The following is a 17855-nucleotide window of genomic DNA, read 5'->3' on the forward strand; positions in this document are numbered from 1 at the left end:
TTTTGGATTTTATTCAAATGCCCCAAATTCTTCTATTAATAATAAAAATTGGCCGAGATCCATACTTTTTACATTTGGGTAGTACGGTTCAATCCGTTCCAACTTGAATTGAACCTGAGTGTGTAAAGACTTATAATGATTAGTCGATTATTTCTTAGTTAATGGTTCAGGTGAAATAGCACATGTCAGTATATTTACAAAAATTAGTCTTTCATATCCCAAGTTTAAATTTTGACACCTTATATTTGTATGACATTCACACTCTACATTTTTCAATCTTAAGGATCAAAGAACTATAATTGAAGTGTTTTTAATATGGTTCTTGCTATTTCTTACTTTGCATGTCATGTTTCAAGATTAGCAACTGATCGAATCTTTTTTATTTTGATTAAACCTTTGTCAACTTACTAAATTTGGACACTTATCAGTACAAATCTAGTTTTGCCCATTTCATTAGATTTTCTTTTTTTTTTTTTTTGTGTATTTTTGCACGTTCGTGTATGTCTTTTTATAAGAATAAACCGTCCAAGAAATAACATCATTGATATTTATGATTATTGATAGATTGCTCGCACGAAAATATATTTCATTTTGATTGATAATGTTCAAAATTGACAAATTCTTTTTATGGTTTCTTGTAGTGTGTAATCGATATTACAATAGTTATTGTATACTCTTTGCATATCTTCCCCTACCAAGAATGAACAGTTACTACACAAGTTCTCCTGACAGATGCAGTACTAGTAATGTTAACCTTATACTAGGACATAGTTTCTTGCCCTAGGCAATAGCCAAAGGCATGCTGAAGATCTGGACAGCGGTCTTAACAGCTTCAACATCTATGTCTATTAGTTTTCCTGTCTTGGATGAAATAATAGCACATTTCTTCTCTTCTGGATTTGGGACAAACGCCTTCGCCTTATCATCGGAGCAGAACAACGCCACACTGCAGAAACAAGACGGTCAGAAACTACTTGGTCCGTTATGCTACACATCTGAGTTTACAATGTTTTACAACCAACGTAGCTCCATTCTGTTTGAACTGATGATAATTTTAGGAACTTAAAGGGGAGGTTTTTGTAATTCTTGAAAGGAAAAGAACGTAGTCAGCAGTTATACTAACTTCTTGATCATAAGGACTTACCTTGGTTTTTCACGTGCGTGTGCAAGCTGTATGGCAGCTGTATTGGTAGCTATGACGCCCGCAGAGTCGTTGATCAGTGCTGCGAGCTAATAAAAAGCACACCATAGAGCGAAAGTGTCACATTTTGACATTAGCTATCTGAGTTTTTAGCATATGAATGCAGATTCTTTCGCACCATAGGACTCTAAGAACATCCCTTTAACACAATTTTCACCCTATGATCTACGCCTATCTTGTCATGATCGGCCCTTTTGATTTTTCAAGATTGTTCATAAGATATCTAGAAACCAATTATCAAAGGTTTATTTGAAGAGAGCAAACCTGCCCAGGGGTGGTGATGAACACAATACTAGCATCGTCCCCAACAACATCTTCAACGTTTTCCCTTTCTTTCTCATGTGGGATGACAAAGACTGGTGTGAGCCCACTGATTCAAGAAAACTCTGAGTTACTTATTCTTTCAAATGTAGCTGAAATTTCACCATGGATCCAATAACCAGCTTAGATTTTACAGAGTTAATTGCATTTTACCCCTAAACATTGGCATTTTCTTAAAAGCTCAGGGGTCGCATTGCTATTCAGTGGGGCTTTTCTGCTTATTAGTATTTTCATAGGAGAGCTTGTTGCATTTAACCTGAGAAATCTGTGATAACGTCACTGAATGCATGTACCTTATCACACTAGCTATCTCATCCCATATCTCAATCGGTAGCAAGCTATCTGTGTCTCCCCTGGACTGCATCGAAGCCTTAGAGTCCGACTTGATCCCATGAATAACAATGTATTTTCCCTTCACTGCACCGACACTTGTATACTTTGCCTCGACCACCTCCTTCAGCTTCCTTGAGACGGACACTTTGAGAGGAGGCACCGGCTGCCTGGGAACGTTTCGAAATGGCCTCCCCAACCAATCAATCATCTGATGATACCTAAATCATACAACCCCACAGAACAGCTTCACATACAAGATTACTAAATGAAGTATATCTTTACAGTGTTCTCATGCTTACATGTTGTATCCGCCCTCGGAGAGATTCATACTGTCTGGTGTAAACGTTTCCGATAAGAGTAGTCCTGCCCCGGCAGCGTTTACGTTGGGGTAAATGTAGCTGACCCTGTCCCGGGCGCTAGACATGAACAAGAATGATGCATGGCCTAATCCTGCAAGCTTACTTGATAAGATCATGTCATAGTATCTGTTCTGCAAATAATCGAAAATCGGAACATTATTTATTTTTCACTATCATCATATATAAACAAGTGATATTTTTTATAACAATGAGAGGGAAACTTTCAAGTTGTGGGAGTTAGAACAACACTAAACATGAAGTTCTTATAGTTAATTTAGTCTAACTATTACTATGCTTGTTCCCTTTAGAAATTACAAAAAACTCCTTGTAAATTTTTATATTTTGGGATTAACATAGTTAATAATTATAATAAAAGCGTAATTATCTATACTCTTTGATAATATCAACAGTCTAGATAACTATATGTGATAGATTTTTAAATGAAATAATTAAATTACATCCATTTAAAAGATAACCTTTTGTATTACTTCCTCTTTTGCCACCTTATATAAGTGCTCCCTCTCCTCACACCTCTTCCTTATTTAAGACTTTTATATCCTTCCTCTATCATATTTATTTACTTTTCTTCTTTTTGCTATTATATTTAGGGTTGATTACAATTAAATTCTTCTAAAAATAAAAAATTATATTTTCTCTTGAAAACTTTTAAAATTATACGTACACTCCCTTTGAAAACTCATTGTTTGCACCTGAACCCTCTCGTTAGGGTTTGGATGAAAAATATTTACGTTAGTAGAAAAAAATGACATAAACTTTCAATTTTACCCTTCATTTAACATCCCATTTAATAATTTTGTAGTTACGAGCGAAAAATTCAATAATATTAACCTCACTCCATATATATATATATAATTTAGTCATAAACATATCACGTTTGGTTCTTTATTGGCAAATTTAATTCTGTATTCACAATTTTGATCCGAATAATCGTAGAACAAAAAATGAAATCCACTCATTGAAGCGAACTAAAATCATTAACTTATACTAAATTTGCCCAAAAAAAAAGGATTAAATATAAGATATTCATGATTAAATTCTTTAAAAAAAAAGAATTAAATATATAAATAGAATAAGTTAATAATAAAATATGGTAACGGACCAAAAATATAAATTTGATTTAATTTTAAGAGTTTTTGTCCGGCTAACCTTGAGCACTCCGATCATGTCAGTGTACTCCGCAGGATCAGGAAAATGATCGTCAACGTCATACTCATTAGCCCACCTCACATTCTTATTCATCTCATACGTCTGTTTCCCTCTGGCTGAAGTCACAACATCAATTTGCACGCCCGGATACCTATCTTTGATCAGCTGAATCGCCGGAAAAAACAGCAGATTCTCATAAACACCACCCGAAATCACGCAGCAACACCTCCTCACATCCCCTCTCACCTTCAGCCCCAACGAAGCGATCTCAACGGCGTAACCCATCGGAAACTTGAGAAACCCATACGGGTTATCCGGGTTATCTGGCGGTCTAGGGTCCTCCTCCTGCTTCCCGTCGGAGAACAGTGCGCCGTACTCCATCTCCGGATCGTCGCCCTGGTCAAACGGGTCGAGCCATGGGTTTTTCTTCTTGGCATTGGGGCGGGTGGAGGCGGTTTTCCGGGTGGGATCTGATGGGTTGCTGAAGAAAGAGAGATTGGTGAATTTGGTTGAAGGGGTTGATGGGGGGATTGTGAGGAATGGGGGGATTGGTTTTGGACGAAGAGGAGTGGTGGCAGCCATTATAGTGTGATGAGCAAGAATTGTAAGAGGGAGATAAGCCTGTGAAAATTGTTGTGGGAAAATGGACGTTGGATTTGAATGTGTGAAGATTGTTGGATAAGAGGGTCCCTCCGCACGCTTTTTCTTTCCATTTTCTTGGGAAGAAATAACTTTCAACAATGTCAATTATTTGGGCGAATATTAAATTAATTATATAATAAATATAATATATTAATTATATATTTAGTATATAATTTTTAAAAAAATAATCAATCACACGATAAATATATAATATTGTTTGTATTATTTTTGATTAATAATACATCAATTGAGTTTTTGATAGTTGTAAAAACATTTTATTCATGAACAAAAAATTATACAAATATTATTTAAAAAATAATACACTAACAAACACAGAGGATGTATGATAATTTTCTTTTAAAAAAATAAAAAAGTATTTGTATATTTGAACGGGTGAAAGTAATTTAGCTTAAAGAAGAGGAGCAAAGAGGTTATGTTGTCTGAGGTGGCAAGCATCTAATGGCTCGTTTACTTGCTCTGTGTGCGCACAAATGCACCCACACACTCCTCTCTCTTGACTCTCTCTCTCATTTAGTTTCTCTCTCTAGAAATATCCGCAATTAGCCGCCGTTGATCAGCCACCGCAATATTTCATCCTCCGCCGCTCGGTGAATACTTCCGCCTACAGACAGCAGACGTTACTGCCTCTCAGATTGCATTGCCGTTTCCCTCCCTAGGGTTCTAGTCGCCTACTATATCACTGCCACACAACAATGTACTTCAAAAACCTCACTTGAAAAGCCCTAAATTTGCTAACCCTATGTTTTTTTCTGAAATTCGACTTTCTGCTGAATTTCACGATCCCTAACTCTGGTAATTGGTAATGTCTGGACCGCCGAGGGTGAAATCGATGAATTTCACGGAACCGGAGGCTAGACCGGTGCTTGGGCCGGCCGGGAACAAATCCAGATCCGCTGAATTACGGAAGCCTGTTCTGAAGCCGAAGAGTGAAAAGACGCAGAGGCCCCCGGACATCGACGAGAGTAAGGGGAAGAAGTCCCCGGCGGCATTGGAGTCGCCCGAATTGGCGTCGGAGAAAATTCCATCTCCTGTGGGTTTTAGGAGAAGTGGCAGCAGCGCCGCCTCGATTTTGAGGCAGCGGCAGCCGAATTTGTCGCTGAATGCATCGTGTTCGTCAGATGCTTCGTCGGATTCTTCTCAAAGCCGGGCATCGACTGGGAGGATTAGCCGGCGGAGTGCGACTCCAACACCTCCTTTAAAGAGGAAGCCGCAATGCAGCTCTAAAGGCGGGAAAATTGAGAATAAGGAGGGATATGGAAAAAATGTTGGGGGTGAGAGTGAGAGTTTGGTGGTTGATGGTGCTGCTGTTAAGAAAAGGTGCGCTTGGGTGACTTCTAATACTGGTACGTTCTTCGTCGTGCTTCTGATGGTGGAGACAATTACGTTATTCATTTGCTTTTCAGTTTATTTATTTCCTCTGGATGTTAAAGTTTGTAATTAGCGGCTACTAAATGCATAAAGTATTTGGTTCACACTATAAGTGTTATAAAACGGCTTGATGCTATTATTGATCTAAATGGATGCATCTGAATGTGGGGTTTTGGGTTCTGAGGATTCACAATCGCCTATTGGATGATTTTAGATTTTAAGTTATGGCATTTATTAACTTCTGATCTTGCTTCGATGTTGCTTCAAGTTGAATGGTAGAGGAATTGGACCTGCATTAGTGAATCCGTTATATGATAATTATTTGCTTTAAATTATGGATTTGTTTGCACTGTTACAATACAGAAGCAACTTTAGTCCAGCATTATCTTTGCTGTTTTCTGTTTCTTAAATTGGCCAGTAGTTAACATGCCTAAGATGTGAAGATGAATAATCATTCGTCATGCAATGAACTTATTTGAAACTGTTAAAGAAGCTTCTTCTGACTGGAATTACCAGAGTTTTCTTATTTTCTACTACTTGTTGAAGGAATTATCAACATTTAATTATTGAGAGAGAGAGAAGGTAGGGAACTTGGTTGCAAGCACTTGAACATCTTATGCAGTTTAGCCTTATATGGTATCTTGAGTGTCTGCCAGCATGTCGCAGCATTTTAACCATAGGAATGTATGTAGATGGTGTTTCTCTGGAGGTGCAGCACACTAGGCTTTTCATGAGCATGAAGTTTCTTGTTGGTTTGTGGGTGGGTGGGAATATGTTTCTTTTCTGGTTCATATTATTTGTACGTGAAATATTTTTTTGGTTTGTGGGCTAAGTGGGCAGGTGCGACCAGCCTTCAGAACTAGTTGCAGAAACAAATGATTGATAATTATCTGAAAATCGTGAAAAGGAAAATAAGAATGTCGCCTCCTGTGCCATGAAGAAATGATCTTATGTAAAGTTCAGCCTTTAATATTTGGATTTGTCATCTACAATCCTCCAATAACTACTCTTGCTCACTGAATTCATTGTTTTTCCTGTGCTGGAGACCAAGAAGAAAGGTGACAGACGAGGAGCATCATTCATTAGCAATGTCCATATTGACTGAAAATGCATATCGATAACCATCAGGGATGAATTATTTTGCCTGTCCACAGCAAAATCCTTTATTAAAGTTATCCCTGTTTAAACCTGCTTTGACACGATGAAGCCACTAATCATGTTAAAACACAGAATTGTCTTTTATGAGGTAATAAAGATAGGTTTCTTTCTGAATGGACCAACTGGTGTTTGAATATGCGAGTCCCTCCACATAGAGGTAGCATAACTCTTCTTAGGTCCCCTCCGACCTTTCCCTGCTATTTGATACCACACCACTTTTCATGTATTTCTCTGATGTTGAAGATTAGATGGCGAGTTATTTTGCATGAAACAACCGTTACTTTCTTGATTTCACATTATTCTTTCCATCTAGTCTGGAGATCTTCCATCAATTTGTTTTGGAGACTTGCAGTTGCCCGAATAACATCTCCAAACACCTCTTCAACTGCTTCTGTACTTTCTTCTCTGATTAGTTTTCTTTCCTTTATAGATCCATCATATGCTGCTTTCCATGATGAAGAATGGGGAGTTCCTGTTCATGATGACAAGTATGTAGTTGTGCTGACTAAATTGGATCGTCCTTTCTTCGCTTGCTATGGGCTACTATTTAATGGCTTCATTTGCCTGCTTCTGATGATATTGCAGGAAACTGTTTGAACTGCTTAGCTTTTCCACTGCATTGGCAGAAATAACATGGCCCATCATTCTTAGTAAAAGACATATATTCAGGTATATTGGCATGCATCCCGGTGTTATCACAGAAATGGAATGGTCACTACAGTTAGGCTATGTCCAACTAGCTAAAGCTGAGTCATTGTGTTTTATTGGAATGCAGAGAGGTCTTCCTGGGCTTTGATCCAGTTGCTGTGTCAAAATTAAATGAGAAGAAAATTGCAACACCAGGAAATCCTGCCTGCTCTCTTCTGTCTGAACTAAAGCTGCGAGCAATTGTTGAAAATGCACGTCAAATTTGTAAGGTATGCAAAAAGTAATTTGTTTAACTGCATTTTGGTTCTCATAGGATAATGAATTCAAATTGCATTCATATAACACATAACTTATAGTATGCCTTTATCACTTATTCTGGGAAAGGGTTGTCTTGCCACTTGATGTCAAAATTGGAAAGGAAATGGTCCAGACATTTGTTAATATATATAACCGAGTCCTATGTTTAAATTTATAAATTTGTGATTGCTTTGTCTGGGGAAGTGAATGAAATGTTGCATGTGGTCCCTAGAAGATCAATAGCTTAACTCTAGCAAATTCATTGTTCGCATCAACTTGGACAGGGCAGCAAACAAGTCTGCTGTTTGGTGAAGAATATCAATCAGACAATAAAATAAGCAAAAATTTCTAATAATTCTCAGGACAAAAGCAATGGTGAAACATATATATTAACTAATATAATAATAGATTGTATTCAACTGCTAACTGGAAGCATATAGTGTACCTGGAACCCATTGACAAGTTATTTACCTGAGAATGTGATCATGTAAACCATTAGTCTGATTTTCTTGTGCTTTACTTCTGCAGATTATAAATGAGCTTGGCTCTTTTGACAAATACATTTGGGGTTTTGTGAACTACAAGCCTATTGTTGGTAACTTCCGCTATCCTCGGCAAGTTCCAATTAGGACATCAAAAGCAGACACCATAAGCAAAGACCTTGTTAGAAGAGGATTTCGAGGAGTAGGGCCTACAGTCGTCTACTCATTTATGCAAGTGGCTGGAATTACTAATGATCATCTCATCAGTTGTTTCAGACATCACGATTGTGTAATTGCAGGTGACTTAAGGGATAAGAATGAGGACGTAACATCCAAGCACGAAGGTAAACCGCCTGAAGATATAATGGAGTTGGAATTAGTTAGAGATATTGATGATTTGAGTTTGTCCAGTTAGTACTTCTATGGGTGTTCAGATTGATGCGCTGTAATCTATTGTCTAGTTTCCCACAGGTGATGGGCTTTATTGCCGACTGAAGTTTGTATCCAAATCATTATAAATTATTTTGTTCTTTTGTTGTAGATCACGTAATAGTAGCATTGAAGTTCAGAGAATAATGATGTGCATAAGGTCTCAAATCTTAATTACTCTCTGTTCTCCGTTTAATCTGCGCCACATAACTCTTGCACACTGTCTGCCTCTTTGTTATGCAACTGAATGAGAGAGACAATGCCAGGCTGCCGGCCTATAGTGTGTGCCTCGTTGTGATGTATGCAACTGAGAGACATTGCCGGATGCCGGCCTATGAGCAATTTACGTGCTTCAGTGAAATATTGAGACAGATAGAGAAAAGGCGAGCTGAATATATTGTTATTGTTATTCTTCAAGGCGGTTTGAGTTATTTCTGAAAAATTTAAAATATTATATCTAAATTTGATTTAATTATTAACCAAATTGAGTTTAAAATGAATTTTAATCGTGTCCAATTTGAAACTAAATAGGTTTGATTTTTTTGTTTTGACATGTGCCATTTCGGTATCAATGGAGCCAAGCTTCATATAGAGAAATTCAAATAAGCTTTTAGTTATCGATCTTGAAGTGAATATATAATATTCTATTTTTATTTTTCCAAATTTACACAAAAAATATAGCATTCCAGACTTCCCATTTGAAGTCATAGCCTTAGGAATCTCCAATCAACTCTCCACAATAGTTCGTTCAAATCCAGCAAAACATGAAACTCTTTGAAGCAATTTTCCAATCCCCACCTCTGTACTGACTTGATTGGTTCTCAATCAATATTTCATAACGGGCTCATGCAACATGCCATGGAAAATTCTAACTTAGATCGTGCTTGCTCGAATCTAAATCAATTATATAATAGGTGTAATATTTTCGTTGTGTGATTATACATAATTCAGAAAAAGTGATCAATCACCTAGACACAAGTAGCGTTCAAAAAACAAAAAATATATTACATTTACTCTACAATTAATTTGATTTGACCGAATTTAATTTGAATAAGAATTTTCCATTCCACCTCATACAAAATGTCTGCATATATGTACATCCCCTTAGCCCATCTGAATCGGCCTAAACCTGTGCCAAACAGACAAAAGTTGTTCCTGTTTGGTGGCTCCTTTCCTGCTAATCCACAAATCTCAAATTCTTGTTGCATTGTTGTCCCTTTTTGACCACCTTGAACATGCACCAACTGCTTCACTTCGACCTTCCAAACACACCCTAAGCAACACAAATGTACATCGGCCTCCATTTGACCTCTCTCTCTGTCTGATTATTTCTGCTGAAGAAACTTCCCCGAAACAGCAGCTGCCAAGGCTGCTTTGAAACTGGGATCGTTGGTTAAGTTAGACGCCATCTGTTCCACAAGATACTGTTGCAGTTGTGAGGCCTCAACTTTATCATTCGAACATCTCATTCCTTCAGGACTTGGCTTTCGTTTAGTGAGATCAAGAGTGATTGTCGGCCCGCATGAGCTGACAGGTGTCGAGCATGGCATGTTGCCAAGTGTCAGTGATCTCCGGTTCGAGCTGGAATTTGCCTCGAGTTTTGAGGGGTGAGGATGGTTGTGCTCCCCCTCATAGGTTGCGACTACAATTGATTGATCTTCTATGCTTCTTTGTACCTAATTAAAGACAAGGACCAGAATGAAATGTCTGAAAAATCTAAACATAGTAAAATATGAATTAACTTGCAAGAACATAGTACATCTCTATAATTTTACCTTCTTTTTGACCGGACAAGTTGGAGCAAAAGAACACTTGAAGTAAGCTCTTGGAGAAGGGTTGTCCCTTGTCACCTTCTGCCCATATTTCCTCCATTGATATCCATCCTTCACTATCTGCAATTCAGACATGCACAAACATCAATTTGTCTGAATAAGGACACTACTTCATAAGACAACACAGTCACTTATACATGATCACTTATCAAACCACTCATGAATCAATCAAAAGTCAACAAATCTTACAAGGGTTCTATCAGATGCTTCAGTCCGGACATGAACCCGCGAAATCTTGGCCTTGATCTGTTCTTCCTTAGGTTTCTTGAATAAATCTTCATCACTAGAGCTGCTCTCGGAACGGCCGCCATTAATGTTATTCGTTCTGTCGGTATTAGTACCGTTGCTGCACTCAGCTTTCCTCTTCCTGGATGCTGTCTTCTCATCATCCACCCCAAGATTCTTGGCTGTGTGCTCCATCAGCTGGTTTCTCAGCTGGGTGTAATTCTCAGACATGACAGTCAACATTTCTTTCAGCTTCTTGTTTTCAGCACTCACCCTATTTATCTCCTCGACTAAAGCTCCTCTCTGAGACAAACACAAGATCGAGAACAACATTATCAACAAAACCCTTTTGAACCTTTCATATACAACAACTCTTGATCTTGAAGAAACTCTAGTGTGTGTCCTGTGTGTTTTTTCTTGCTGTATCAGAAAGAGCTGATGATCATAGCTAGCTCACCTCTTGTTTCGCAGCTACTTTTCTCTCAGACTCCTGTTTTGGTAGAAGGGCTTCATCAAGAATCCTGAGAGGTTTGGCATTAAGATCCAGTGAAGTATTCAGCAGACCACTAAATTCCATCACTTCTCTTACAAAGTAGATTAAATGGAAATAATCTCAGCAATTTTCCTTGGGAAAATGTTGTAAGGGATGAGTTTATATAAGGTTCTTACTGTAAGAGACTTGCAAGTTGTAGGAAGGTGGGGAGGAAGATGGGGCAAAGAAGACAAACTTTAATCCTCGGAGAGTTGTAAATTGGAAGAGTCTGATTCCAGACACTTATTTAAACTACATATGGAAGAGCATGGTGGGTATTGACAGGTAGACCAGAAAGAAATATAACTTTTATTAACATTAATTAATTACTATAGTTAAAATTAAAAATATCATGATAAATATTAATTATTTGTGATCGCACCCACTGTTTTTTGCATCATGACCATTATCCATTGTTTCTACCCAATAGTTAAAATCAGACAGATGTTGATTGCCGTGGCTAAAATTTCAAATTTTCTCGTTCACATTTTACCGAGTTCAATGTAATTTTTTTGTACTTTTAAAATAATAAATATAATATATAAATATAATTAACATCATTGCAATTTTTCATTATAAGTAAAAATTTATTATATAAAAATGTTAAATATGGGGTAAACTTGAAAATTTATGTAATTTTTGGCTAATTTCAACATTTTTCGTCCAAATCCTAACGAGGGAGTCAGATGTAAACAGTAAACTTTTAGAGGGGGTGTAAGTGTAATTTTAAAATTCTTATCAGAGTCTAAGTGTAATTAACCTTTTTATCTTAAAAAAATAAGAAATCATTACGTTTGCACTCCTCCATCAACAATCTATTTACAAAAACCATTACTATCCTTTATGTATATACAGAAATCATTCCCGATACCCAAAAAAAAAAAAAAAATGTGCTTGAAAGATCATGTGTAACAAAATTAGTAAAGAAAAACAAGGAAAGAAAGTGTTTGAAAGATAGTCAAAGTCGCGCCAACTTTGGAAGGAAGAAACGCGACGTACTACACCAACAATTATAGGGTGTTGAACTCCTATATTGACCATTCTCTCCCCCACATCTTCTTTATTTATTTAAATGAATACCTATATCATTTATTTAAATATTAATATTGTATATATAATTATGTTATAGGAGTCGACTATGTATTATTTTTTTTGTGTTTACGCGCATTTTCCACGTTACCATCTTAATCGGATGAAGGAGTTGAAGGCTTCATTAAATTATTAGAATTATTTTATAAATGCACGACCATATCATCTACTTCATTATTGATTTGTTCCCATTTTTTGACCATAATTTTAATTATTTTTTACTTGGTTTAACACACAAGTTTTTAGAAAATGTCAAAATCTCGACGATGGTTGATTCTTGAAATTTTAATGAAATTTATTATTTCTCGTATGAAATTAAAAATTTTATGTGTAATTTTATTTGAATTTATCTCGAACGACGAGATTTTATAAGGGTTAAGTTCATTTTGCACTCTTATGTTGTAGAATTGGTATAAAAAAACCTAATTTGTAAAATAAATTATTGTTATATAATTATTTAATTAATTTTTCATTTGGAAAAGTTTGGGGTCAAATTGATGTTTTTGATTGTTCGAGGACTTTTTTTTTCCATTCAATTTCTTTCTTTTCAAATGTTTTTAATGTATTTAAAAATTTCATATCTTGAAATATTCTTCTACTTTTATTTCCAATATAAACCTAGATTTTTTGTTAGCATAATACCATACTAATAATATTTTATATACTAATTTAAGTTTATTTAAAACTAATGTATTCTTAATCATTTTCTATGTTGAATTTCAAAATTTTCATTTTAGAGGGGCCAAAATGTTGTATCGACCGTAAGAAGTAATAACATGAATTTATTCTTTTATCAAAATCAGGAAGTCTTTTTATGATTTTACTAGTCAAATCGATTGGTGTTTCTGACTACCATTCTTATAATACTCGGTGATAATAACACACAAATTATGAAAATTAAAATAAGAGTAAATTACATTGACACTACTTATAATTACGTCTAATTATACAAATACTTCATGCACTTTGTAAAATTATAAGTATACTTTTTGTGGGGGTGTTTGTGTAAGTTTTTTTTTGTCCTCGAGGAGGAGAGGGTAAATTACATCGACACCTTCTGAAGTTATCTCTAATTATACAGATACTCAACGCCATTTATAAAATTACAAATGTGCTTTCTTAAAGGGGGTGTTTGTGGGGAATTTCTAATCCAAATCGATTTTTATAGGATATGAACCAATTATATGACAAGTGCAATAATCCATTGTATGATTTACGTATAACTTAGAAAAAATTGATCGATCTCTCACCTTCATTTACTATGTGATTTTTTTGTCTGGAATCTAAATTAGGTAAACTCCTGTATTAGTCTTTGATTTCAATTTTGTAGAGCCATAGAAAGGGCTAACTTAGAGGAATTCAAGAAAGTTGATAATCTCAAAAGTCCAAATAAAAAATTGCAAGTGGGGTGCATTAAATGTATGAACATCCAAGAAATTGAACTTTCACTTAGAAAAATAAATTAATATATATATTTTTCTAGAATTGTTGTGGCACGTGCTTCTAGTCCAATTATTTTTCTTACCAAACCCAGATGAGATGATGACCAGCTTGTTTTTTTCTACGTATTTCACACCACTACACTACTGAACATTTATTTATTTATCATTAGATTTATGTATATGTTATTATTATTATTATTAGATCTTTATATGGTCGTTATCAAAATGCAATGAACTATGAAAACGTGTCAAAGTTGGCTGGTCCAGCACGTAGAGTGCAAGAAAAATCAAGTAGTCACTGCATCCTATATATATGAATTATACTACATTTGACTTTTTTTCTTTTTCAAGAAATAGTTTTACAATTTTAATATATTTTTCTATCGAATCATATTTTGGTTTGAATATTATCTTCGTACGCTCATGTACTAACTGTAAGAGTTGAAAATATTCATCCTATAATACTTTATTTTATTTTATTTTATTTTTTCTCCATCCTCAGTATACCACATTTTTTGGTGTGTTGGGTTGAAGAAAAAATAAAATTAAGCTAATTAAATATTTAGTTTTGATAGTAATTAAGTAAATGAGGATAAAATAAATAATATATATAAGTCAAAATATAAACATTAATCCCATTTTTCCATCAAAATTATCCTTCTTTACCAAAGTTAATAATCATATAATTGAATTTTAAAAGTTGTAAATTTTACTTCACTTATAGTTGTGTAACATGTTAAGATTTAATATTGTAATTATATATCAATTATTTGTTGATTGTTATGAAAAAGATAACTAATTTAGGACACAAAGAAAATAAAAACCCAACAAAAATATTCATAATTAATTAGTTCGATACCTTGAGGTCTGCATCTGCCTGATAAATAAGTCCCTCCACTAGTCAAAATTCACCGAATTTATTGATATTAACAAAAAATAGTTGAATGAAAATTCTTATACTCATTGACTTTTTACTAACATATTGCATGTCAAATAAATTTTTTCTGACTAAACTATTCTTAACTATGAAGATATACCTCCTCACATGCATTGACCTATGAGGCTATATAAGGATAATATGATAAAAAAAATTATTTAACCAGTAATAAGTCAATTGAGGTGAATATGAATTTTTATCCGATTTTTTTATTAATATCAATAAATTTGATGAATTTACAACTCTTTCACTTGCAAAACTATTCTTGCAGCAAGGAGGAAGATTCCGCACGTTAATACATAGGGTCCAACAAGCATATTTTGAGTTGGTACGGAAATGGGTGTCCAATAGTAGCCGAATTCTGAAGAAAAATCATTATCGAGGATACAAGATCATACATATTGATAGATAAGACTGGTATTTATTTGCAAAATAGACAGATTAGTTGTTTGACTAATGAAAAGACTTATTTATTAGATAAAAACAAACCTAAAAAACACTATATATAATTTTTCATACCACAAGAGGTTCACGTATAATTACGCAAAATCTCAAGAGAGTTGAGTATAATTATCATTATCTTTAGAGGTAATTATATAGATAATATTTTCAAAAATGGAGTTTTGTTTTCTTGAAAATGGGTAGCAAGAATTTTGAATAAATTGAAAGTTATGAGTTCGAATCCCATTAAATGTTAGTTTGAATTTATCGTAATGAAAATTTGTCTCACCTAATATAAATTTATCGTACTATGAGTTTATTGATCTACTCAACGTATTTCTCAATTTATTAAGTTGATGTAATATGTTACAACTGTTTCTATTAAAAAAAAAACAGAGCTAAAATAGAGAGTAGTTTTTACAATATACACATCAAATTAGTTTCTAAAAATAGCCCCAAATAATGTTATCAATATTATTTCAAGAGAAAAAGAATACTAATGAGGAAAAATTCCATTTTCATCAATTAGAAAATTAAGATTTAAGAGAGATAAAATAGTTTATATTAATGAGCAATAACAATAATTAATTAAATAAAGAAATTTCATTAGGTTGACTCAATAAGTTTGAGATTAACCTAAAACCAGCCAACATGGGCTCCACATTTTAGATTTTAGCATAAAAGCATTGATGTCTGACTTTGAACATTGACATGAATTCCACCTTTGGTCCTAACCCTACCTCTTTCTTCTTTTCTTTAAGGTAGTCTGCTTTTTAATTATCTTTTTTTTCCTAATTTTGTCTAAATAATTTTTGGGTCTTCAATGAGTTTGTATGCCCCAAAATTAGTTCTAAGCCATCAAGACAATGTGATGAACTTTAAGACAAAGACTAAAAGTATGTAGACAAGATAATCATGGTTTTTCTCCCAACTACCAACAATATTGATATATTTTCTTTCTATAGAAGTTCGATATTAAAAGAGCCCGATCAGAACTTGTGAAGGTCGTTCATGAACTTGGTGTCAATTAGCTCAGTTCGAGCTTATGTCCAATCATTGGCCTCAACTCATAATTCATTTTTGGGATCGGTGAACATATTTCAATTGTAATCTGGCGATACTCAAGTCAGTAAAATTTATGATTTTAAGGTATTGATTGCAAACTCGATATTTTAACTGTAGGATTATTTGTAATAAACTCTGCTCGACCAATCCTATCAAAGAGATATGTAAAATTGCGAAGACTAGATTCCAACGTAGGATCAACATTCCTATTTAGAAGTCGAAAAATTCAGATTGAGTCGATCCGAATAAAAATACACCATTTTTTTAATACTTTGATTCATTTAAATATTGTGTCCTACATCATAGCCCATGTTGTACTCTTTCAAATTTGAACTTAAATTTCTTTTAGATAAAGAAGAACAAAGCTTTAAATAATTGAACTATTCATAATTAATATACTGAAACTCACTTTGGTTAGTGTTCATATAAATCCAAAGCCGACAACGTAGACAAAAAGACGAGGTTGTTTTTTACGACTTCAAAAGTCAACATTAAATAGTTGTAGCCATGACTACTAAAAGTCGCATAGAAAAAACCACCTTCGATGACTAAATCTGGGACGGTGTTGTGTTACTACGTCATGCTCCTTAGGTCACAATTACTAAATCTTATATATATATATATATATAAGTGTATATATATATATATTTTAAGTAAAAATCGAGCGAACACAAATTCTTTTACCATAAATTATAATATAAGCTCGACCATTTGGATAGATCTTAGGCGAGCGCCCCTCTCAAATGTAATGAAGGTTGCCAACCTAAACTATGGACATTAATGATCGTCCATCGACCTTGTCTAGGTAAGTCTATATCTAAGTGTTTCCAAAACAATGCTTAGACTTAGTTTGATCAATATCAACATTTTTCTTGTCAACATTTGAATTATTCAATATATGTCTTTGTCAAAATATTATATTTTGTGATCAATTAGGTCCAACTCATAACTAAAAAGATAATTTTATAAAGGGTAACTAAAAAATATATTTTTTCCTATAAATTATGGCCGTTCTTTATACTTGCTATCTGAACTTTTTTTTTTTTTTTTTTTGTTTCAATTTGTCATACCAACTACATTAATTTTGTAATTTACAACCTCAGATCACTTTTCGGTGGAACTTTTGATCAAAAATGGTTAGATGCAACGCAATCTGACATATCTTACTTATTTCTAAAAACCTACTCATGAGTTTTTTTTTTTTAAATTTTAAGTTGAATTTCATTTTTTATTATAAGGAGATAGTGTATTTTTAAAAAAATGAACCAAATTTGTCCTCTCAAAAAAAAAAAAAATCAAAATTGAGATTTTATAGTGAAAAATTACACATGTGCACTTCATGTTCCAGTTGAAAATTCCACCACAAAGAGTTTGTGGTAGTAACTTAAAATTTCGTATAATTGGTATAATAAATTCAGAAGAAAAAAAAAGAATGTGAAAAGTAAACAAAATGATCGTAACTCGAAGGGCAAAATATTTATTACCTTTTAATAATTTTATTTTATTTTATTTTTTTGGTAATAAGACATATAGTTGGTGGCTTGTTGGATCTTTGACAATATCATCACAACTTGCACAGAATTTAATACGAGGGCTTACCAATCAAGAAATCTATCAAAATTTAAGACTTGGAATTTAGACAAGAATTTGATCTTCATTTCTAAGCACATGGGTTGGAAATTCAACTATCTCAGGTTGTCTGATCAGAGACAAAACTCTATATATAGCTTAGTAAATAGTCACATCCTGATTGAAATTGTGGGGCCTCAAATTTTGGATTCAATATATGTATTAGACGATTTTTTTTTATCTAAATTAAATTTGATTCAATGTATTATACTTATTATATAATTAATTTTTTTTAAA

At 34.0% G+C, this 17855-nt stretch overlaps 3 protein-coding genes and 1 non-coding gene across 4 annotated transcripts; 1 reads left to right on the plus strand and 3 right to left on the minus strand.

Annotated features, from left to right (window-relative positions):
- Positions 1-565: 565 nt before the first annotated feature.
- PNSB1 (NDH-dependent cyclic electron flow 1) lies at positions 566-4035 on the minus strand. The gene is made up of 6 exons (XM_011075022.3): positions 3382-4035; positions 2155-2345; positions 1816-2073; positions 1466-1571; positions 1145-1230; positions 566-946 (listed from the first exon to the last, which is right to left on the minus strand). The coding sequence occupies exons 1-6, from the start codon at positions 3961-3963 to the stop codon at positions 781-783; spliced, it is 1389 nt and encodes a 462-aa protein (XP_011073324.1). The 5' UTR covers positions 3964-4035; the 3' UTR covers positions 566-780.
- A 669-nt stretch (positions 4036-4704) lies between these two features.
- Positions 4705-8537, plus strand: LOC105158309 (uncharacterized). The gene is made up of 5 exons (XM_011075023.3): positions 4705-5387; positions 7001-7058; positions 7156-7239; positions 7346-7487; positions 8044-8537. Exons 1-5 carry the CDS (start codon positions 4847-4849, stop codon positions 8410-8412), a joined length of 1194 nt encoding a protein of 397 aa, XP_011073325.2. The 5' UTR covers positions 4705-4846; the 3' UTR covers positions 8413-8537.
- A 773-nt stretch (positions 8538-9310) lies between these two features.
- LOC105158311 (putative WRKY transcription factor 40) lies at positions 9311-11228 on the minus strand. Its single transcript, XM_011075024.3, is given in 5 exon segments — positions 9311-9756; positions 9758-10102; positions 10202-10318; positions 10448-10786; positions 10941-11228. Coding segments are annotated over 5 exon segments (978 nt in total). The 5' UTR covers positions 11061-11228; the 3' UTR covers positions 9311-9699.
- Positions 11229-16642: 5414 nt separating this feature from the next.
- Positions 16643-16802, minus strand: LOC148788787 (U1 spliceosomal RNA). The gene has a single exon (XR_016065047.1). It is a non-coding gene; the product is annotated as a U1 spliceosomal RNA (small nuclear RNA).
- Between the last annotated feature and the right edge of the window lie 1053 nt (positions 16803-17855).

This window comes from Sesamum indicum, linkage group LG3 (genome assembly GCF_026168435.1).
Source record: "Sesamum indicum cultivar Baizhima isolate 11 linkage group LG3, ASM2616843v1, whole genome shotgun sequence".
Taxonomy (NCBI): Eukaryota; Viridiplantae; Streptophyta; class Magnoliopsida; order Lamiales; family Pedaliaceae; genus Sesamum; species Sesamum indicum.